Raw genomic sequence first — 23245 nt, 5'->3', positions numbered from 1 at the left:
CATCATTTACACACACGCGGTTTGAACTGCTTGCTTGCCGTACTGAAGCTTCAATCACAACACGGAAATAAGATTTGAAAACACAAACCCGTTTGACATTTGTCGTTCATTCGTGTTTATTCCCGGTAGAGTGTTAAACCTGTACAGTGATCGGATTTCTGATAGAGGAAACACATTCTGTGTAAAATGCTGTTCTCTGACTGCTTCCTAACGTTAGTGTGGGATTAACTCCGTAACTGGATGCTTTTGACCCACTTTGTGTAGTTTGTGTAGTGTAAATGTGGATCAAGTCTTAGTGAGACCATGATGAGTTGACAGGCATGTAAAGGAGCAGATATCACTCGGCTTTCTGCTTCAAACAGTTCTGTGTCCCCTGTCTAATATTTCACTAATACAGCGACGAAAGCTTTCTAACCGGTTACTAACTTCACTAGCTAGCTAACCTAACTGTCATCATGAGACTGAGTTCTTCAGTGTTCGCCTCATTTTGTCTCCTCATCGAGTTAGTCGGTATTGCCCTTTTCCTCAGAGGATTTTTTCCTGTTCCAGTCAAGTCGTCTCTATCCTCCAAGAGTAAACTGTCAGACCTGCCTGCAGAACCACTTGCAGGTAAGCAGCTGTGAAACAGCTGGTTTGGCTAAGTCACAGTCAAGGTGTTATTTTTCAGTACCACAAGGACCCACGTCCTAGTTTAATTTGTATCTTATTGTTTTTTTCCCTGAAGACAGATTCTAATAATTGTGTGGGTTTATGCTCTAAAACTGGCATAATTTATTTTCCAACCTCTTTTTAAACTTTAAAAAAGGAGCAGTCATGGGCTGGAGGTTAGGGAACCAGCCCTGTGACCGGAAGGTCGCTGGTTCGATCCCCTGAGCCGACAGAACGTGACTGAAGTGCCCTTGAGCAAGGCATCTAACCCCCAACTGCTCCCCGGGCGCTGCGGATAGGGCTGCCCACCGCTCCGGACAAGTGTGCTCACTGCCCCCTAGTGTGTGTGTGTTCATAAGTGTGTATGTGGTGTTTCACTGCACGGATGGCTTAAACGCGGAGGTGAAATTTCCCTGTTGTGGGACTAATAAGGGTCATTTCATAATAATAATAATAATAATAATAACATAATAATAATAAAGTGTTAATATATGTAAATATATTACATGTTTGTTCTGGTTGGCTGCCTTGTGTTGTGCCATATTAATTTCCACCTATGGACTGTATGGACTGGAGGGTGAATGTAGTGATTAGTCCATTCAAGCTCTTTTATTTAGAAAGACAGAGTAGCACTCACCGCTATTGAGTTTTTCGCACAAGTCATGATGCTTTATTGTCCAACTGTTGTTGGCCACAGCCACATAAGCAGAGTTTTTCTCTAATAGCATGTTCACTAGCCAGCTTCAGTCTCTCATTCACTCTCTCTCCCAGCTCACACACACATATATGCACACACCCTTGGGGCAGTTCCAAGCCCTGTCCTCTACAATAAGATTCCATAGCAAAAGGAACAAAGTGTAATAAATGCACCTAACCCAATACTAACATGCTAAAACATTTCCAAAACACTTCCACTTTTCCACAATATGGGCTCATGATATACATCAACATGAATTGGAAATCATATCTAATTTCCTTCCTTACTGTGACGTATGGCCAAACGTATGTGGACACCTGACCATCACACCTATACACCATTCTAAAACCGTCAGCATTAATATGGCGTTAGTCTCCCTTTACAGCTATAACAGCCTTTGCTCTTCTGAGAAGGCTTTCCACAAGATTTTAGAGTGTGTCTGTGGGAATTTGTGCCAGTTTAGCCAAAAGACAGAAATTCCACAAACTGGCTTGTGATAAAGGTGGCATCTTATACAGTGCCACATTTAAAGTCACCAATCTCTTCTGCTCACAATGTTTGGTTCTGCAAATTGCACAATGATGTGCTTGATTTCATAAACCTGTTAGTGTTGAGTATGGCTGAAACACCTGAACTTCGTAATTAGGAGAGATGTCCACATACTTTTGGCCATATAGTGTGTTTCAGAGTAAAGTACGATATTAGGTAGTGAACTGAGTGATGGGTAGAGATGGTGAAACATGAGATTATTGGTTAATATTTTTTTTTTTTTGTCCATTGTCATTAGATTCTAAAGGAAAGTTATGGGAAACCAAGAATTGTGTCCTTTAAATGATATGATGAACCGTGCTTAATATGACCAGGAAAATGAACTAACAAGGTGAAACAAGGTCAGATTGACACTGTTATCTGACTGTTTGAGAAGTCCAGCTTTTCTAAAACTCCCTGCTAGTGTTTTCTGGGAGCCCTATTTTTAAACAATGATGTGTAATGTGCTAATGTTGTTTTGCACTAACATTCTATTATACTGCGTGAACAGTTCAGGTCCTAACAGTGTGGTAGTAACAGATGTTCACAAAAAAAAAAATCACCTTAATTTCTGATGTCCTTTTGCTGAAGTTCAACAGCATTTTATTTTTTGTTTTGCAGGAAACAGTCCAAACTCAACCAAAGTTCCTCCGCCTCTGTTCAAAAGAGTGGTGATTATGTTGATAGATGCTTTAAGAGAGGACTTTATCTTTGGGCCGAATGGGAAAAGATTTATGCCCTACACCAGACACATAGTGGAGAGAGGATCCTCACACAGCTTCATAGCCAAAGCTAGACCTCCCACTGTCACTATGCCGAGAATTAAGGTGAGTCTGTTTGTCCAGTAACCATTTTTCGAAGCTTTACATCTTGGACATCATTCGTGCATCCTGTGGTGCTTAATTTGGCATCTGATGGCTGGCTAGATTTGAGCAGTGTCATTTAATATGGATGAGTTTGAGCGAAATCATAAGCGTGTGAGTCAGCGTTTAAAATGTTAGACTGGAATTGATTTAAGGCAGTAACGTTACAGATTTTTTCACTTGTCCGCAGCCGCAGAGGTATAATTCCGCCTTTCTTTCTGACAACTTTGTCTAGACAGTGCCTGCTGACATGCATGCTCCTCCTCTTTAAGAAGCAGATGATTCATTGTCATAAATTTCTGAAAAAAAGTGGACAGATTTAGTGCTGTCAAAGAAATTGTTTCTGGTAGGATGTTTTATTGATTTAACACATCCTCTACAGAGAACACACTTCTACACATCTTAATGCATAATTATTGTTTCTTTGCTGAATTTAATATACTGGGGGAAAAACATAAAATGTAGCCTGTGCAAAAATTACAGCACATTTTATATAGTGTTAATTTTTCCAATATGTTAAACACAGCAAATAAATATAAATTGTACACTTATGACATTTCCAGAAAAATGTCAGATTTAAGTTTGTTCTCTGTTCAGGATATGTACTTATTTTCATTTACAGAATCAACCAACATGTAATTTGACCAGGGGTGTCAAACTTTAGCCTTGCACAGTGCTGGTGCCTGATATAAGATGTTTTGGGCAGGTACCAAGATTTGTATGTTTCTTGTGCATTTTCAAGCAGGTCAGGTTCAAATGGGCAAAGCTGAAAATACATTGAGGAAAATATAGTATTTGAATTTGATATTGGATTATCATTTTATAATAACTATAATTATTTCACTGTTTCACAAGACATGGTGTTTACTCAACTATATATACATGTCTCAGCTTTTCTCAGACTGACCAGCAGATGACAGTAGAGCCCTTTCACCGTGAGACAGACCCCCCACCCGACTCACTGCAGTACTTTCTCCTTTTAACTGGCATGACACGGCCAACTAACCCAAATCACTGTCTCCTGGAGACCAAGTCAGTCATTAAGCACTGCTGTGCCTGCCAGGGGCTGCCTGCACTTCAGGACGATAGAAAGGTCTAGAAAGAATCGAGCTTAAACGTGGTGGGGAACGAAGAATGTTCAGAGCAAGATAAATATTTTAGGAGGCAGACGGTTCATTTCTAGGGAGGGATTTGACTGACCCTGAACTGAAATGCTCAGAGGGATCACCGTAACTGAATTTAGGATATTGATTCGCACTCAGCGCTCATTGTTTTGTACATCTTTCAGTGTTTTTTCATTGAATCCTTCATGAAAGCAGTTCACGAAAAGTTCAGAAACCCCTTTGTGCAGTTTCATGTTGATATAGAACAGTTCACATACCCATAACTGTTTCTATTTCTCTGTAATAGAGCTGTGTTCTCAAAGTGGCCCACTGTGGAGCAAAGCAAATGGAGGCAGTTGTTAAAGAAGCTTCCTATCCTAAACTGTTACAATTAAATTTCATTCAGAGATTGTTAAAACTTTCATTAATCAGATGAAGCCATTAAGCTTGCATCATTAACCAACATGTGTTGATATTCTAAAGTGGAGCAAATTAAATGTTGGGAATACATGTAAAATTTATATCATTTAATATGTCAGGAATGTGTGGTCTTAGGCTTTGATCTTGGCTTGATCTTTTTTTGCTGAATGTGTTATTATTATTATTATTATTATTATTAGTATCATTATTATTATTATTATTATTATTATTGCATTTCCATCTCTCATGTTCTTATTATGATTTCAGTTTTGTTAACAGCAAGTCAGCACTGTTTTGGCCATATTGACTGTTAAAACTGTGATGTCACAGGGACACAATGCTGCATATGTTTCATTGGAGAGCATTGGCTTGTTTTTATTTCATACAAACTTTCTGGTAGCTGTGTTTAAAGGGACACTCTGGCCAAAATTAAAATTTTTACCATTGTACATCTATTGTAAACATGCATTGCCTCCTTAAGTTGTGCCACTATAGTCTTGACAGTGAGATTTTCCACTTTAAAGACTAGGAAAACCCCCTTCTGATGATGTATCTTGAAGGTATCTCTGGGGTCGATCATTAAGGGCTGTTTGAAGTGTTGTTTGTTTCTGCTAGTTGGCTAATGCAGAGAGAAGCCAGATAGCTAATGTTACTGCCGTGACATACCTCAGTGTCTGTATTTTTTGTTTCTCTATATGAGTGGTACATCAGCAGATCTCCCATGGGGGGATTCCCAGTGGTTGTATGACCATGCATGCTGTGTACTGTAGTGAGAGAACACTGATGGATGATACTAGATGCAACACTGCACTGCAGAATATTACATAACATGACAAATAACATATTAAATGTTACCAGGCCAGAAAGTCCCTTTAACTGAGTGCTGTGAACTCCTTGTGGATTCTAGGCAGTGATGTTCTTTTACAGTTAATCAGTGTTCTACAATTCTATAGCAGTATTAGTAGCTTAAAGTGATGATGTTTTCTGTTAAAATTGTGTGTTATTATTGAACATATATAATTACAACAGTGACATTTTTCTTAAATCTTACACATGAATCCAATAAATGAATGGTTTCCTGGACAGAGAAAAGCCTAGTCTCTGTCTATACAGTAGTGTCTTTCAAAATCCTATGAAGGACTACGCTAAATCCCTGTCTGAGAAACCGACCCTACATGTTTTTAGAGCTGTCTCTGACTGTTTTCAACTCCTCATTAAATATCAGCTAGCTACTTGGTCAGCTGCGTTCCTTGTCTCAGAGTAGTCTTTTTACCTCACTGCGGTCGCACACATGGGCTTTGTAGATATTTTATACTGTTTGGATTATTTCTTTTGTCAGAGATGGAATTTAATCTAAATCTGAAAAGCGCTGTGTGTCTGGTCGAGAGGGAGCCTTTCATGCGGCTCCTTTTTTCTGCTGTACCTTATTTTCTGGGTCACTACCTGTGCCTCTTCACTTTTAAAAAAAGAGAGAGGGGGAAAAAAACATACAGAGCTCCTTAGAGAATCCTCTCTAAAGAGATTCTTAGAGAGCCTTGAAACTTGTGAGATGTGCAGCCCTTTTCTCACACTAGTAGGTGTCCAGTTCATGCTCTTTCTTTCTAACAACTATTCTGTAGTTCTGCCATTTAATATCATCCATTATAGGCTGTTTATTAATGCTTGTGCTGTGCTTCCCATTCGTCTTGGGTCATTTTCAGAGATGAAACTATCAAGTGGAAAATGGCCAGTAATCGATTGAACATAGTAATTTAGCCGTATTGCATGCTCTGTACATGCTCTTCCTGTAGCTCCTCTTCCTCTAGCCCTGCAGTAGGGAAGTTCACAACTTGTGTAATAGCATCTGATCCTTGTCCTCTCGCTTTTCAGTAACATCATCAAGTTACTAATGCACCTTAGAAGATGGAGAGAGTAAATGGGAAATGGGCAAGGTACACAGCCCTCTGCAATACTAGAGCTGACCTGCCCCACTCTGCCCCTGCACTAGGCTGGCTCTAAATACATTGGCCTCTTTTCCACTGTAGGGCTGAACGGTTCTGAGCACAGTTTTGTCGACATGGCTGGTTAACAGTGCTTAGAGCTGCAGAACTGCTCAGGTGGGATGGATTAATGACAGCTGTTTGCTGATTGATTAGAAGTTTATGTCACTTTCGTGCCACCCCATTATTTCAAAACCAAAAACAATCAAATAAAAAGTTCAGTCTCCAAATAAATGAATGCATGGTTTTCAAGCCCTCATTCAATAAATGCCAAACCATCAATCTAACAACACTTGCTAAATGAGAAATAGAGTTGCTAACTAGGAGAGAGAAACTGTCAGAATAAGTGTAGCTAGAAAAGCTCTGCTCATCACAGGACTGGATCGATTCTAGATAGCTGAAGCTACTGGCCCAATTTTAGATTATAATGACTCAAATCTGAGGGAGCAATGTCGAGCAACTGGTGTTGGAGGCCAAAATTAAACCTGTTCTAGCTTAGCAAGCATGCTACAAAATCACAGATACGCACAGTGTCACACACTACAATACATGTACGGTTTTGATTAATTGGTTCGCTGCTAATGAAAGCATGGACTGTAAAAACTCATATCTTAGAGAGCAAAGTCAAGTGACAGAAGGATGAAATCAAATCTTTTCTGTGGTGTTTTGGAGCTGTAGCTTGCTTGCTAAGCTAACACTATCTTAGTTAGCAGGCTAACTGGGCCACACAGCTCAGTAAAGGCTTGTTCCCAGCTACCTGATGTTCAAAAGACACATTTAGAGGTCAAAGACTCATATCTGAGACTGCAGTATCGAATGACTGGTGTGTTCTGTGATGTGTGTAGGTGTTAGCCTGTTAGCTGTTGCCAAGCCACTGTCTTCAGTATTTCCTGGTACTGATTTAGCTGCATCGCAGATGGAAAAAGAAACCGTAGCTTGTCTCATGAGTCCACACTGAACCTGAGTGGCTCAATATGGCTGTGGCTGTACAGTGGAAAAGAGGCCATTTATTCAGTCAGCGAACACACTGGGCCAGCTTCCCAGACCCAGATTAATCCTAATCCTAGACTAAAAAGAATTTCTAATGGAGATTCACAATTGACACTGCAGTTTAATCCAAGATTTAAGCCGTGTCGGAGAAACCAGCCCATTATGTTTAAAGCAAAGGTCTGGCGAAAATGTGCTAAATTTACACAGTTTGTCTTTACTTCAGATGTAGTCTATCAACTAAGATGTATTTTCACTGGAGATATAAGGCTAATGTAGATAACAAGTAGTGGAAGCTTATGCTACTCCAACTAGCATTGTGCAACTGTGTATAGTATGAGGCTGAAATGAATGGATGAATGGCAGACATCCATTTGCAAAAATAGACAAAATTATAGACCAAAGTTCAACTTTCAAAATGGCTGCTACTATGTTTTTTTTAGCTATGCAATATAATATTATGACCACCTCCTTGTTTCTGTGCTCATTGTCCATGTTATCAGCTCCACTTACTATACAGGTGCACTTTGTAGTTCTACAATTACAGACTGTAGTCCATCTGTTTCTCTGCATACTTTGTTAGCCCCCTTTTACCCTGTTCTTCAGTGGTCAGGACCCCCATGGACCCTCACAGAGCAGGTACTATTTGGGTGATGGATCATTCTCAGCACTGCAGTGACACTGACGTGGTGGTGGTGTGTTAGTGTGTGTTGCGCTGGTCTGAGTGGATCAGACACAGCAGTGCTGCTGGAGTTTTTAAAACACCTCAGTGTCACTGCTGGACTGAGAATAGCCCACCAACCAAAAATATCCAGCCAACAGCGTCATGTGGGCAGCATCCTGTGACCACTGATGAAGGACTAGAGGGTGAGCAACACAAACTGTGCAGCAGCAGATGAGCTATCGTCTCTGACTTTACATCTACAAGGTGGACTGACAAGGTAGGAGTGTCTAATAGAGTGGACAGTGAGTGGAAAAACTCCAGCAGCACTGCTGTGTCTGATCCACTCGTACCAGCATAACACACACTAACACACCACCACCACGTCAGTGTTACTGCAGTGCTGAGATTGATCCACCAACCAAATAGTACCTGCTCTTTTAGGGTCCATGGGGGTCCTGACCACTGAAGAACAGGCTAAAAGGGGGCTAACAAAGTATGCAGAGAAACAGATGGTCTACAGTCTGTAATTGTAGAACTACAAAGTGCACCTATATGGTAAGTGGAGCTGATAAAATGGACAATGAGCATAGAAACAAGGAGGTGGTCATAATGTTATGCTTGATCGGTGTACTTGTGTCCATTTTTTTTAGATACCAGTGTCTGTGCAGTGTCTGAAACCACATAAACCATTCTGTTTAAGGTTATTTAACAACATGAAATTTTCACAATGCTAATTGCTGAACATAACATTCTCTTACTTGTTATATCAGCCTCGTAGCTCCCAGTGCATGAAAACGAATGGAATGTTCATTTGGGGAGCAGACTGCCAAGATCTGAGAGTGCTCTCTTAAATACTATGATGTTGGCTTACATTCAGCCTAATGGAGACACACAACCGATCCTGCTTCAGGATGCTGTTAAAGCCTATATGATAGTGCTCCAAAAATGAGCCTCAAAGGTTCCCCTCTACAGGCCCTTGTTCGAGACACATTAGGCCTCTTTTATCTTTTATGAGCTAATCAATACCTCATAAAAGTTTACAAGAATAGCCAGTGATCCTTTTACAGTGTCCTAGCTCCAAGTTATCCATGCGGAGAAGCAGACGGGTTTGGGCGGGGAGATTTGAGGCTGGAAATCTCTGCTATAACTCGAGCTGATGTGTTTTTTGCCTAGTAGGGATGAAAGCTATAGATTTATATGATGCAAGCACATCCTGGCACAATATGGAAGGGTGGGTTCGTTTTCAATGATGTGCAGTTTCTGGTCGTTCCCTAATGGCCAGACGTCTTCTGAAATAAATATTTGGCTGTCTTTTTTTAGCACAGTATGTGGACTTTTTACGTGGAAAAAGATTTCTTTGTGCACAGATATTCTTAATCCTTCCATCTTGTACTTTGCAAATGCTTAGAATTTTTCAAGTTCAGAACGATTCTGACAAAAAGAGAGAAGAAAAAAACAGAGCTAGCAGCAAAGGGAGATTTAAGCTTTTGAAGCATCTGTTTGCTGCACCACCCTTCCATGTCTCCAATCATTAGAACTGACACGCAGAAAGACCTGTTGTTATCATCTGTGTTTTTTCTCTTCTTTTAACTGTGATTCTGACTTTCTGTAAAAGGCCTAGAAAACTAACATCGGCTGAATAATTTGGATTTGGAACATGAATAAGCTTAGCGGAAGGATTTGTAACAAGGAAGCGTAAGAATCGAATACGCACAGACCCTCTCTTTCGGGCCCCCTGCGGAGTTCAAACTCTTCTGAAACAGAATGCCTCAGGCCTGCACAGTTACCGTGTGCATAGTCTGCATTAATATGCCACCCCAAAGTGCTCACATCAGTGCAACACAGAAAGATGCTGTAGGCCTAGACACAATGTAGACTTGTTGGTGGGATCATTTGCAATAAACGAGAATTGTCTAGTGCAATGTTTGTTTGTGAGGGAAGGAATATGAGCATCGAACTCAATTCATTTAATTTCAGGTTTAATTGTGTAGTGCTTTTTACTATAGATATTGGCGCTTAAACACCCAAATTTCATATTTCCATCTTTGGTGTATCTGTATGACCAAAAAAACCTGCTTAACTAACCAAAACTACTATCAGTATAATCTCAAATACAGATAAGAAGAATAAAAATAGAAATTTATTAGCCATGTGTGCACATGGAAATCCAGTACGAAGGTGCATATACTTATTTTACATGTATTTTACATATTCCATGTTCCATTTAAAAATATATTACACTGTGCTTTTGTTTTATACTGCCATCTCCAAAAAATAAACAAACAACTAGTGCAGAAGCATCTTATACACGGCTCCCTGCCCAAACATCTGCATGAATTGCGGTGTGTGTTATGTGAATGATATGTAAATGAGGTGTTGGTAGGCTGGCTCTTGATTTCTCGCACTGAGGCGGATTCATCATTTGTGCTCAAATTGCTGCTTGTTTCCATGTCGTATGCAGTGTTATGCAACTTTGATGGATAAGGGTCATTGTCACAAAGCAGCTTTATAGACATCTGAGTCTTAGTTCTTTAGTCTAGCCTTTAGTTAAGATCGGTCAAGATGAGATATGCAAATTGGTATTGCAGAAGCATCCTCAATTCAACACAATTATGATTGTTTTGAATTGTTATGTCTGTTACAAAGCCATCGATGATACGTGCCCAAGTAAGACAAATAATCAAAATAACATAAAATAAAATGTAAGTTAGTTAGACAGCTACCGATAGCAAAAAATGTCAATTCAAAAGAAAAGAGCGATGTCCTGGAAGCTCAAAACAGTGAAGAATATTATGACTGTGTGTCCTGCTGTTTAATGGGGCATCGTTGCTCACCAGTTTCAGTTTCAGTTTCCGTTTACCAAGGATTTAGCCGGCCTGCGTACCATGCTAACTGCTTTCTCCTGTTAAACAGCCTAACATTCAGCACTGTCTTCTCGTATTCAGCGTCATCGCTGCAATGTTTTATTTGGGAGTTTCTGGTACTTAGAAAAAAAACCTAGCCTCACAAGTGAAACCACTGTTTTGAAATATGAATAAATATAATGGCATTATGCTAGTTATAGTGAACCTGATATGCTACCTGTCACAGTCGTATACAAACTGTGATATTCTCTTTTCAATAAAATGTATAATGATAGAAATGGAAGCTTAAGACATAATGTCCAATATTCAGAAGTGAAGTTTTCATGGTGACTCAAAAGTTAAGAGATGATGTCAGAGCTAGAATGTTTCTGTAATACGGTCCTGGAACCCCCAAATGAGCAAACTGAGGTGGGCAGTGGTAGGAAAAACTGTCTTAGAGCACGAGAAAGAAACACTTCACACAAACCATTAATCTCATCCAGTGTTTCTGGTATCCATTAGTGTTGAAGTGGTTGCTACAATTGGCAAAATGGGTGACTTTAGTGACTTTGAACATGTCGTAATAATTGCTGCTGAGGGTGTTGGTTCTAGTATTTCCTGTCCTCCAAGCTGTTGCCTTTGGGTTTTTCTGACAGTCATTTGAAGGTTAACCAAAAGGGTGTGAAAAGCAAAAAAAAAAGTGATTGGTGATCCTGTGTACAACACAACTTTGGCTTCAAGGAGAATTGTTCAAGCAAACAGATGGGCCTCAATCAGGCAGATCTGACTTCGACACTGGTGTGCAAAATGTCATCTCAGGATGCACCACATTTGGGACTTTCTCTTGAAAGGGCTACAACATGAAGAGCATGCCAGGTGCAGATGGTGTTCACGAAGAACAAGAAAGCACATCTCCAGTGGACTGGAAGTGTGGAACAATAGTTGCTTGGTGGGACAAATCCACTTTCCTTTTTAGAGCTTCTAATACCCAGCGAAGAATGACTGAACCCCACAACACGTCTGAACATCACTGCTGATCAGGGTTGTCCTTTCATAGTAACAGTTCATCCACATTCAGATGGATCCAGCATGATACTGTACCTTGTCAAAGGCATGTATCATCAGTAAATTGTTCTAGATAGATGTTCCTGTTTACCTGGGAAAAATCATGGCAGATTTTTTTCCAGATTTTGTTTGTTTTGGCTGTGATATTGTCTGTGTCTTTATTTATTTATTTTCTAATGATTCTTTATGTGGTTGTATAGAACAAAACTGCCCCCTTGGCAACCCTGTTGACCTGTAAACAGCATTTTTCTCTCTTATCAAACTTTTTTTTTCAAAGTTTGTGCATGTTGACGCAAGATTTTCTGAAAAAAGGAGTTGTAGAAGACAAAGCATTGATTCTGCAGCATAGCCCCGATGAACCCTAATCTGAGAGAATGCGAATTTCAGCACTTTTTGCATTGATTCATCCTTTGAAGTCCTTGTAACGGACACAAGAAAAGCAGAGAAATCCCAAGAGAGAGTGCAAGTGAGGAAGGAAGGGAAGGAGAAAGAAAAGCAGAAAGTGAAGGAGGGAGGGACAGAAAGATGGAGCACCCCAATGTCTTAAAGTCTAAATATAGTTTAAACCTGTGTTATTTACATCAGCGAGAATGTCCCAAGGCACCAAATTCACATATTTACACAATGTGGAGTTTAAAACATTGACATCAGCAGTGAATATAAGGTCTGCAGCCGCCTTCCTTTGTCTTTTTTGTTGTTCTGTTGATTTTGTTGGTGCTGTACCTGTATATTGAGCATTGGGAGACCATTGTAATCGTTTTCTTGCGATTGTGCCAGCATTATTCTTCATTTCTTATCGTACTGTAGCACCGGCAGGCCTCATTTAAAATCATTAAGCTCATCTGGCCTCCTACTTAGGGGCTTCCATTTTGGACTGGAAGAAGTGCAAGAAAAAATGTGTACCAAACAAAATACTCTTGCTTTTTTCATTATTTATTTTTGAGTGGCACCAGTGAGTGCATTTTTCCTTCCAGCTAAGCTAAAGGCGTCCTACTTTGGCTGCATGCAGTGTCCTGAGCGGATCCAGGCTCCTCCCCCACACCAGGCTTTCTAACACAGCATCAAGAGGCAGGCCGGAATGCCCTAATTGCTTGTGTTTCACTGCGAATGTGACAAGAGCAATGCCATTACGCAGCAGTTGCGAAAGCTCCTGGGCTACGGCAAGAATAAGAACCTTTCTCTTAAGTGCTGAGCAAGCAAAGCACTCAGCTGAGTGAGACTCTGAGGCGCCGGGGAAAGGAGACCCTGCTTTAGGACATCTGTTAAAACAGTGTGACTAATGATCATACAGTTACCTGACATAATACACACTGTAGGTGGGAGAGAGAGAGAGTGGGTGAGAGAGAGACAATAACCAGTAGTTAAATACACTGATGAACTGCATGTTTTACTAAACAGAGAGCATAATTAGGCCTGTTTAATTGGATGTAGTGCAGTGCAGTATGTGAAACGTTGAATAAAATGGTATTTTTTTAATGGTGGTACTTGTGGATCTTTTATGTCTGTTACAAACATCTACATGACCTCAGAAAAGCTAAATATTAAGCATATTGTACAAGTTCTTCATTTTTCAGGATCGGGAAAAAAGCAGAAAATACATACTTAAAAGTAAATGACACAGACATCTCAACAACTAAATTCAGTATCAAAATATTTTTCCAAATTATTATTGATTATTATTATTATTATTATTATCTCCAAAGTTCAGTCTTAGAAGTTGGCTGCATTTTCTGCTTCATCTCAGTCACGTTTAGTGATGTTGTGGTCTGGACTCGAATGTCTAATATCGAATCTCCTCAGAAAAATGTCCTGTATAATGAATAAGTTGAATTAAATAAGTGTTTGTGCTGAGGTTGAAAGAAAGAGAGAGAAATAACAAGACAAAAGAAGAGAGAAAGTGACAGATTGGTGGTGACCCTGATTCTTACTTGACTAGTTAAGACTTGCACTCCTCTCTGTAAGATGTTAATTGTCTCAAGTCAAAGATCTCAAGAAAATCACTGAAATGCTGCTGTTTTCATGATGAAAGTCAGAATTAACAGCATGATTATGTTGTGTATCGCAGTTGTGGGTTAAGTGTTTGTGTGTGGGTTAGTGGGTGGGAGTGTGTGTGAGTGTGAGATGCACAAATTGAGTTGGAGTCATAAGTTCCCTTCATTGTTTCTTGCTTCAGTGTTTAATCACTTGGTAAGACGTGCCAGGCTTCAGCATACTGTTTCTTGAGTGACTCATTGAGTATACCATCGCATATTCATTAACTGGGAGAACAGGAACATGCGGTATGCAAATAGACTTCATGGTATTTCAGATGTACTCCTTTGTGTTGCTTCTTTTATTCTGTTCTCATGAATATAAGGACTGCATCCTCCTCCACTTGTCGTCTTTGTTGTTTTCTTGATTTTATTGGTGCCGTACCTGAAGACTGAACATGGGAGACCCTTTTGGACACAATTTTAGTTACTCTGAAATTAGGAGGAATGACAAGCCACCTGAACAACCCAGAGAACCCATTATAAAAAAAAAAGCCTTCAAAGAACTGAAAGTGAGAAACCTGTGCTAGAAAATCCATGGGAGTGGGATTTATCTGTGCCAGTGAAAATGATTTGACAGTGCCTAAGGAATGAAAAGCCACCTGAACAACCCAGAGAACACTGTTGCTAACAGCACTGGCTTATGTATCTATGCTACCTCTATTAATTCCTTATAATACAGGCTTATTAGCCCGTTATTAATCTTAAGGCTTTTTATTCATGAGTTACTATGAAACTAAAACACAAGTTATGTAGTTATGAGAGTGAGGAGCTGAAATATGGGCCCTCATACATGCCCCTGGGGTTGGAGGGGGTAATTCTAAAACCTATAACTAAGTGATAAAGTATCTTTGTTTTCAGGCACATTGCTCTGTCTATTCCCATTGCAAATTTCAACCAGTCATCCAGGGGCCCTAGTTTGTGAAGAATGCTACCTCAGTAGAGTTCTTCAAGATTAAATCTAACTTGGCATATGAAGATTTGACTGACTTTAATGACATACAAACTGCTCTCTGTCTGATTCATGAAACTTTCGTTCAACTTGAAAATAAGTTGTACAAATTGAATGAATTTTATGAATGAAATGTCATTGTCAGAATAAAATGAGAAAGAAACAAAACACTTTTTTTCTTAATATTGGTATTATAATTGATATTGATAATATTTTATGTGAGTTAATGGTCAAACAAGCATTTCTTTCTGGTTGTTAAAGTGTTATGGTCAAATTGACACATATTCCTAGCAGATGTGAGTTTGATCATTCAGATGTGCCAAAGATGAAATTGATGAATAACAAAAGTGTTGAAATTTACATGCGCTTATTTTACAGTCAGATTTAACTGTACACAACTTTGATGAGTAAGGGCCAATGTGTCATAACTGTGTTAGAAGGAACAGATCCAGGGCCAGTTATACTAATGAGCGCAGGTACATTGCAAAACGTGCTGTGGTGTGACTGCAATGTGCACCTGAATTTAACGTTCAATTTCCTGCAACTTAACGTGCAAACTGTGCTAATCCCCACTGACTAACGGTGGATTTGTGCCTGAAATTGCTGCGAAAGGCTTAGTACATTGGGCCTTTGGTTAGAGGTGGGAAAGTGACAATATTTTATCATTATCATGATAAACAATGTGCTTCTCTGAGTATGTTGTGGATATTGTCAGCACTTTAAGTACACCAACCTACATTTAACTATGTGTTTCATTAAAAAAGAGGTGCATAATTCATCCTGTTTAATTTGATTTAGTGAAGTGCAGTATGTGCAGTATAGAATAAAAACCCCAGGGTTTTTGGTTTCTAAATGTAAGCCTATCCCACTAATACACATACAGACTGAAAAAAAAAAAGATTAGCTCAAGTGGTTTCTAACATTATATGACATACTGTTATCTGTGGTGGTCTGTCTAGGTGGACTAAAGTACAAATGCAGTGTAAAATGGTGGCTGCTACTACTGTTTTTAGCTAAGCACTGTATTCTTGTCTAAACAAAAACATCCTGTTTGATCAGCTATGTTTGAGTTAGGGGGGAGCCTGTTTACAATAGATTTTTTTGAAGAACTGTTACTTCAAACTCACTTATTGAAACATTTTTACTTGATGCTGTCTGGTTACCATTTTTTCTTGGAGATAATATTCCCTTGTTCTCTGGTCTTCCTGGCAGGCCCTGACCACGGGCAGCATCCCCGGCTTCATCGATGTGGTGATGAACCTCAACTCTCCAGCTCTCCTGGAGGACAACCTAATCTGGCAGGCCAAGAACTCCGGAAAGAGAATCATTTTTTATGGAGACGACACCTGGGTTCGGCTTTTCCCCAAGCACTTCATGGAGTACGACGGCACCACGTCCTTCTTCGTCTCCGACTACACTGAGGTGAGGGGGTCCAGGGTTGAAATAAGACCCACTTCTGAATCTTTGCTCCTGGCAGTGTAGATTATATAAACATTTTTTAGTTCTTCATGTTCAACATAGTTCAACATAGTTCAACATAGAGTTTTTGGTATTTTTTGCCACTTTCTGAATTTTTAAGTAATAGTAAAGACACCAGTACTATTAAATAACTTAATATAAAATTATGCAGTGACCAAATAAGTCTTCATAAGAGTCCCTCCTTGGCTTGATGCCATTTTGCATTCTTTCAAGCTGCTTCATGTGGAGACGCCTGGGATGCTTTTTCAGCAGGCTTTAAGAAGCTCCACATATGCTGAGCACTTGTTAGCTGATGACTCTACTACTCTGTGATGGAAATGATTCCAAAATTATACATGAATTTTTTGTCAAACTTTTTGTTTTAAAAAAAATTTATGCTGTTCGCTGTTCAAAAGATTGGAATCAATGCTCTATAAATAATAAAATCAATTTGTTTGCAGATAAAAGTATAATGTTATTCTAATATGTTAGTCCTGTACAACTTCAAAGGTATGAATAATTAATAGAATGCTAGAAAATGAAAAGCATTTTAATGTATCCAGAATGATAAATGGAATCCTGGAGATCTACCATCCTGAAGAGTTTAGATCCAACTCACCTGGTATTCAGATCCCCCTGAAGCCCTTAATTACCTGGATCAGGTGTGTTAAATTAAAGTTGGAGTCAAACTCTGAAGGACAGTAGATCTCCAGGACCAGGATTAGGCACCCCTGCTCTATACCATTTCAAAATGTCTGGTTTTTAATATCCAGAATGCCTGTTTTTTGAAAGGAAGATCGAATCTCAAGGCAGAAAATCTGACAAAAATTACTGGAAGCTGAGAATTTGCATAAATGATTTATGAATAAATTCTTGTAGATCCCATAATACTCAAAATTGGACGCAACATCTGCCAATACCCTTTGCTGTCCAATTTACAATATGCCAAGTGTCTTCTAGAGGTGTATAAAGCTCCAGAATTGGGCTGTGGAGCAGTGGAACTGCGTTCTCTGGAGTGTTGGAGCACCATCTAACATGTCTGGGATGAGTTGGAATAATCCAGAATGAATCATCCATCAGTATCTGACCTCACCAATGCTCTTGTGGCTGAATGCAAATCAGATCCTCACAGCAATGTTCCAACATGTAGGTCAGAGCCTTCCCAGAACAGTAGAGGCTGTTACTACAGCAAAGGTTGACAAACTCTTCATTAATACCCTTGATTTCATAAGAAACGTTTGATGAGCCGGTGTCCCCAAACCTACAATATATATTGTTTTTCACTACGTTTCAGGTGGATAATAACGTGACGCGTCATTTGGACAGCACTCTGAAAAGAGATGACTGGGACGTGTTGATCCTGCACTATCTGGGGCTGGACCACATCGGTCACATCAGCGGCCCCCACAGTTCCCTCATCGGACCCAAACTCCTCGAGATGGACGATGTCATCAAGAAGATACACGCCTCCCTCATCTCACGGGTACATTCAAGTCTCCTCTGTCTCTCTCCTTCTTTTCTCTCTCTCCACCCAGTCCCTTTTTGTCCTTTTGTGTCTCTGTTTCATAATCAATCTCTATTTTTGCAGTGCAGTCTGTTTTCTGGGCCTGTTTTTAGCTATTCTAACCAGCCCATTGAAGTTAGGTCTTGATCCATTAATCAGAGGCTTAGTCTGATGATTTTGTTTTGGTTTCATGACAGAATCAAATGTGGCTTTGCTTGGGAATGAGTTGTTTTTCTGTGTTTGTTTTTTCAAAGCACCTCTCTCTTAGATCATATTCTAGCTCCTTCATATAAATGTTTCATGCTGTTGACTCAAATTCTACAGTGCATGTCACCATCGAGCCTTTATGTGGTGGTCTTCTTTTGTCAGTGCTCTTCATTGCAGCCTCTGTTGCGTGCTCTTATGTCTAACCACACTTGTTGCTCTGGTCACTGTCAACTGCTTTTTGAACGTGCTTTTCAATCAAGTGGCAGCATTCGCTCTTCAGTTACAAACACCCACTGGAGCTGTATTGTATCATCCTCATCAAACTTTACTCATGTTCATGTTTTATCCAGTGTTCTGGAGTATCCGTGCGCCGCTTTCGGCTCATGTCTCTGTCAGTTCTTTGTGTGAATAATTTCAGTCTTTGATGAGTTTATCTAAAGCGCTCGGCGTGTCGTTTTGCTGCTGTTTTATTTAATAGAATCATAACCGCTACTCTGTTCTTCTGCATTTTTAACTACAGCCAGCCTTGGAGCTTTTACTTGCTTTCAAAGCAGGGTCGGTGAAGGGGCCTCTCTATCTGTTTTTTTTTATTTTTTTCATTCTTTTTTTTTTATTAAAAAACATCCTCCTGTCCTTTCCCCTTCTTCTCCCTGAAACGATGCTCTGAGGATTCTAGCTCTAGTCCTGCTTTGGTGGCTGAAATCTCAGTTGTTCTGCAAACAGCTGCATTGATGACGCAAAAGCAGACACACACGGTGATTGCACTCTTTCGCTCTCTCTCTCTCTCTCTTGCTCTTACTCATTCACTATATCTCTCTGTTTGTCTGTCCTTTCTGTCTGTCTGTTCTCTCTCTCTTGCTCTCACTCTCACTTAATTAGTATTTCCTTCGCTCTCTCCTTCTGATTCTTTCTCTCTCTCTCTCTCTCTCTCTCTCTCTCTCGATCTCACCCATTCTGTATCTCTTTCTCTTTCTTAATCTCTGCCTCTGTCTGTCTGTCTGTCTATCTCTCTCTCTTTCGCTGCAAAAAATGATATGTTGGTAAGTGAACTCATCTTAAATTGATATGTCTGTTTGTTATTTTGAGATTGTTGTAAGAATAAAAAATATGTAACAGGGCTGAACAGTTAAACATTTTTATATTGAAATTGCCTTTTGAAAGGGTGCAGTTTTCAATTTTAATTATATTTTACATTACGTTGGACGTCAAAGTTTTAAGTGGGGAAATATAACCCAAAAACACAGAGCCTGTGAACTGGCAATCTGCTACGCCAGCCTCAAGCCTGCTGCTTTATAGAAAATAATTGCATTCAAATGCATTCAAAAGGGCTCCCGAGTGGTGCAACTGTCTAAGCGTTGGCCCTATCATCAGGAAATTCGATCCCTGGTGATGCTACAGCCATCTGTGACCAGGAGTCCAAGAGAACACAATTAGCCTCGCTCTGTCTGGGTGGGTAGGATGGCCATCCTTGTCCCTCATCACTCAGCACGATGCTAGCCAGAGTAGGCATCTGTTAGCTGATGTAACAGAACTGATGGTTAGTGTTCTCCTCCAAACACGATCAGCTGTCCAAAGATGATGCATTAGCAGCAGTTTGAAAAAGATGCGGTGGTGCTTCACATGACTCGGACGAAGCTTGTGTTTGCCTTTGCCCTCCTAGCAGTGGTGGTATCATGTGACTGGGGGAGTCCTAACCAGTGGATGGAATTGGATCTGACTAAATATTGGTCAGAAAAATCACAATTAGATGATTTCCCCAAATAGATATTACATATTTTATAATTACTTTAAGTAGCTACACTGTATTGCCAAAAGTATTCACTCACCTATCCAAATCATTGAATTCAGGTGTTCCAATCACTTCCATGGCCACAGGTGTATAAAACCAAGCACCTAGGCATGCAGACTGCTTCTACAAACATTTGTGAAAGAATGGGTCGCTCTCAGGAGCTCATTGAATTCCAGCGTGGTACCGTGATAGGATGCCACCTGTGCAAGTCCAGTCATGAAATTTCCTCACTACTAAATATTCCACAGTCAACTGTCAGTGGTATTATAACAAAGTGGAAGCGATTGGGAACGACAGCAACTCAGCCACGAAGTGGTAGGCCACGTAAAATGTCAGAGCGGGGTCAGCGGATGCTGAGGCGCATAGTGCGCAGAGGTCGCCAACTTTCTGCAGAGTCAATCGCTACAGACCTCCAAACTTCATGTGGCCTTCAGATTAGCTCAAGAACAGTGCGTAGAGAGCTTCACGGAATGGATATTCATGGCCGAGCAGCTGTATCCAAGCCTTACATCAACATCACAATGCAAAGCACCGAATGCAGTGGTGTAAAGCGCCGCCACTGGACTCTAGAGCAGTGGAGACGTGTTCTCTGGAGTGACGAATCACGCTTCTCCGTCTGGCAATCTGATGGACGAGTCTGGGTTTGGCATTTGCCAGGAGAACAGTACTTGCCTGACTGCATTGTGCCAAGTGTAAAGTTTGGTGGAGGGGGGATTATGGTGTGGGGTTGTTTTTCAGGAGTTGGGCTCGGCCCCTTAGTTCCAGTGAAAGGAACTCTTATTGCTTCAGCAGACCAAGAGATTTTGGACAATTTCATGCTCACCACTTTGTGGGAACAGTTTGGGGATGGCCCCTTCCTGTTCCAACATGACTGCGCACCAGTGCACAAAGCAAGGTCCATAAAGACATGGATGAGCGAGTTTGGTGTGGAAGTTGAGTGGCCTGCACAGAGGTGTGGAAGTTGACTGCCTGCACAGAGTCCTGACCTCAACCCGACAGAACACCTTCAGGATGAATTAGAGTGGAGACTACGAGCCAGGCCTTCTCATCCAACATCAGTGTCTGACCTCACACATGCGCTTCTGGAAGAACGGTCAAAAATTCCCATAAACACACTCCTAAACCTTGTGGAAAGCCTTCCCAGAAGAGTTGAAGCTGTTGTAGCTGCAAAGGGTGGGCCGGCATCATATTAAACCCTATGGATTAAGAATGGGATGTCACTCAAGTTCATATGCGTGTGAAGGCAGACGAGCGAATACTTTTGGCAATATAGTGTATATTCAATGTAAATGTCTTATTTCACTGGCAAATAATATTGGTAAGTCATTAAAGAGCTTTCTTCAAATGTAGCCTGTAGTTAGGAAATGAAATCCTTGCATTTGCCGATGCATGCTACTTTATTACACATGGGTCTATTTTTGTTGTAGCTCAATTTTGAGAATAGCCTCCCCCTCCACATCACACAAAAACAACAACCTGTGTGTGTGTGGACATGTTTGCTGTACAGATAATAAAGGGCTCATATTATACTTTTATTGTACTTGAAAAACTACGATCTCTGAAGATCATTTGTAACATTTGTGTCTTTTTATATACTGAAAAACATCTTGTATGACTTTTTGTGTCTTCTCTTTGTCTCTCTCCTAGGAGCATTAGAGCATTAGTTGTGTCAGACAGTCATAAAAGCTCAGTCTTGCGCTGCAGGCTTGTTTGATGCAGTGCTGATGAGAGGGATAATTGCCCATACCCTTCAGAGCCTGGAAAGAGAGGGCATGTGCTCAGTTAACTCGTCTGCTTAGCAGGCAAGGGTGAGCCCAGGACAGAACTTATGTTGTGTTGGTACAGGATAAGCATTTCTTCTCCAAATACAGACCTGTGGCTTCCTATCATAAAGGGGAATTACAGTGGTTTTTCAAAATTGCTGCATAATTCAATAATTGAAATGTAAACAGATACACTCAGAGTGGCTTAACACACCTGCCTGTGTCCTTGGTGGTGTTCAGGGATGTTAGGTGAGCATGTAAAGATCTGGGACTCAAGTCATTGTGGAATTGTTTTGGAATTCCCTCTCCAAGATCTTTTTTTAAAGTTATCTGTAAATTGTGCAGTTGAACCTTCTTAAATTGTATTGTAAGGATTTACACAACAAAGCCTGCAGTGTATGTAATATCCCAAAAAAGATGTTTTCTCTATAGTGCCATTACTAAAGTCCTGTCTTTCCACATCAACCATCTTCTTGTCTCCTCTCTAATGTCTTGCATGCTTGAATAGTTTTCTGTGAGGTAACTTTAAAAGTCTTTAAACTCTTCAGACATCTGGTTCCTACCACCACTCTGAATGAGTTTGTTTACATTCTAACGATTGAGTTATTGTGAATAATATGAAAAAAAATCACCAGATAATAAATACAAGACAGGACAACAAAACAATATCAATACAATACATATGTATTGTATGTATGTACATAAACACGTACATATATATGCATGGATTGGCATCAAAGCAGCATGTGATAAGCAGCAACTATGGATTTTTTTTCACTACACACTCAGGATATTTTCCTGAAGATATTTGTGCTGCTTACTAAAAGTAAAATGGAACATAAGGACAACATTTACTTAAGCTGTTTTATGCAGATGACCAGTGATCCTTTGTAAAAGAAACGACAAACTAAACTGAGATCAGCTTTAAGAAAAAAGCAGTTTCCTCCAGCAGCCAAGGACATACAGACATGCATCTTCCCTCCATCTGTGGTCAAATCCAGTGTGTGTGTATCTGTTGGTGTGTGCCGACAGGTGACATCGCTCATTAAAACAGCAAAGGCCCATGGGAACATGTGCACTGTTCAATCCACATCAGCAAATTACCGAGAGCCGATGACGGTCAGCAAGGGCGACGAAGTGTTTTTCACTTCTGAAAGCGTTATTTCACCCTGTCCCTCAGCGCCAATTTGACCTGTGAATGGCTGCAGATGGAGTGGCCCCCTGGCCGGCTCCTGGACCTTATTTTATACGGGATTGCATTATAGGAGTGTAGGGCTGGGCAGATTGGCCAGTTCTGCACTCAGGGTCATCAGTTTGGTGGCTTTATTTTTTCTGATTTTTTTTCTTTCAGATTCATTCTGCTGTTTAAGGTTCAGTGACGTCTGTGCTGCAGCAGATCTTTCTGCTCTGCAAAACACGATCCTCTTTTTGGGGTAATTTTAACAGGTTTTTATGCATATCAGCTAAAAAACTGCTACAGTGTGATGACTACGTGTCTTCAGATTTGTGCTGTCAGCTACATCTTTCTTTAGTACTGTAGTGTTAAGCAATCCAAGTAACCCAAGATAAGAGCTACTTTGTGAAAAGTTAACCCTTAGAGTTATTACTGTAGTATTTAAATGTGTTTGCAGAATTACTTACATAAGAAACTACGTTTGTTTTACATGTACTGACAGGTTTGATTCTGTACTTCCGACTGTTTTGTGGACAACAAGCACAAAGCAATACTGTAAAGAGTATATTTT

The 23245-nt window shown here is 40.2% G+C and overlaps 1 protein-coding gene across 1 annotated transcript in view; it reads left to right on the top strand.

Annotated features, from left to right (window-relative positions):
- Positions 1-48: 48 nt before the first annotated feature.
- Positions 49-23245, top strand: part of pigg (phosphatidylinositol glycan anchor biosynthesis class G) — a 133645-nt gene continuing 110448 nt past the window's right edge. Inside the window, exons 1-4 of the mRNA XM_036568642.1 lie at positions 49-609; positions 2495-2700; positions 15992-16201; positions 17532-17720. Of these exons, the coding sequence (XP_036424535.1) occupies positions 456-609; positions 2495-2700; positions 15992-16201; positions 17532-17720 (759 nt within the window). The 5' untranslated portion in view covers positions 49-455. The remainder of the gene's footprint in view (positions 610-2494; positions 2701-15991; positions 16202-17531; positions 17721-23245) is intronic.

Source organism: Colossoma macropomum, unplaced genomic scaffold (assembly GCF_904425465.1).
Source record: "Colossoma macropomum unplaced genomic scaffold, Colossoma_macropomum, whole genome shotgun sequence".
In the NCBI taxonomy this organism is placed as follows: domain Eukaryota; kingdom Metazoa; phylum Chordata; class Actinopteri; order Characiformes; family Serrasalmidae; genus Colossoma; species Colossoma macropomum.
Note: the sequence above shows the minus strand (reverse complement) of the source record. Positions and strands in the feature narration are given on the sequence as shown.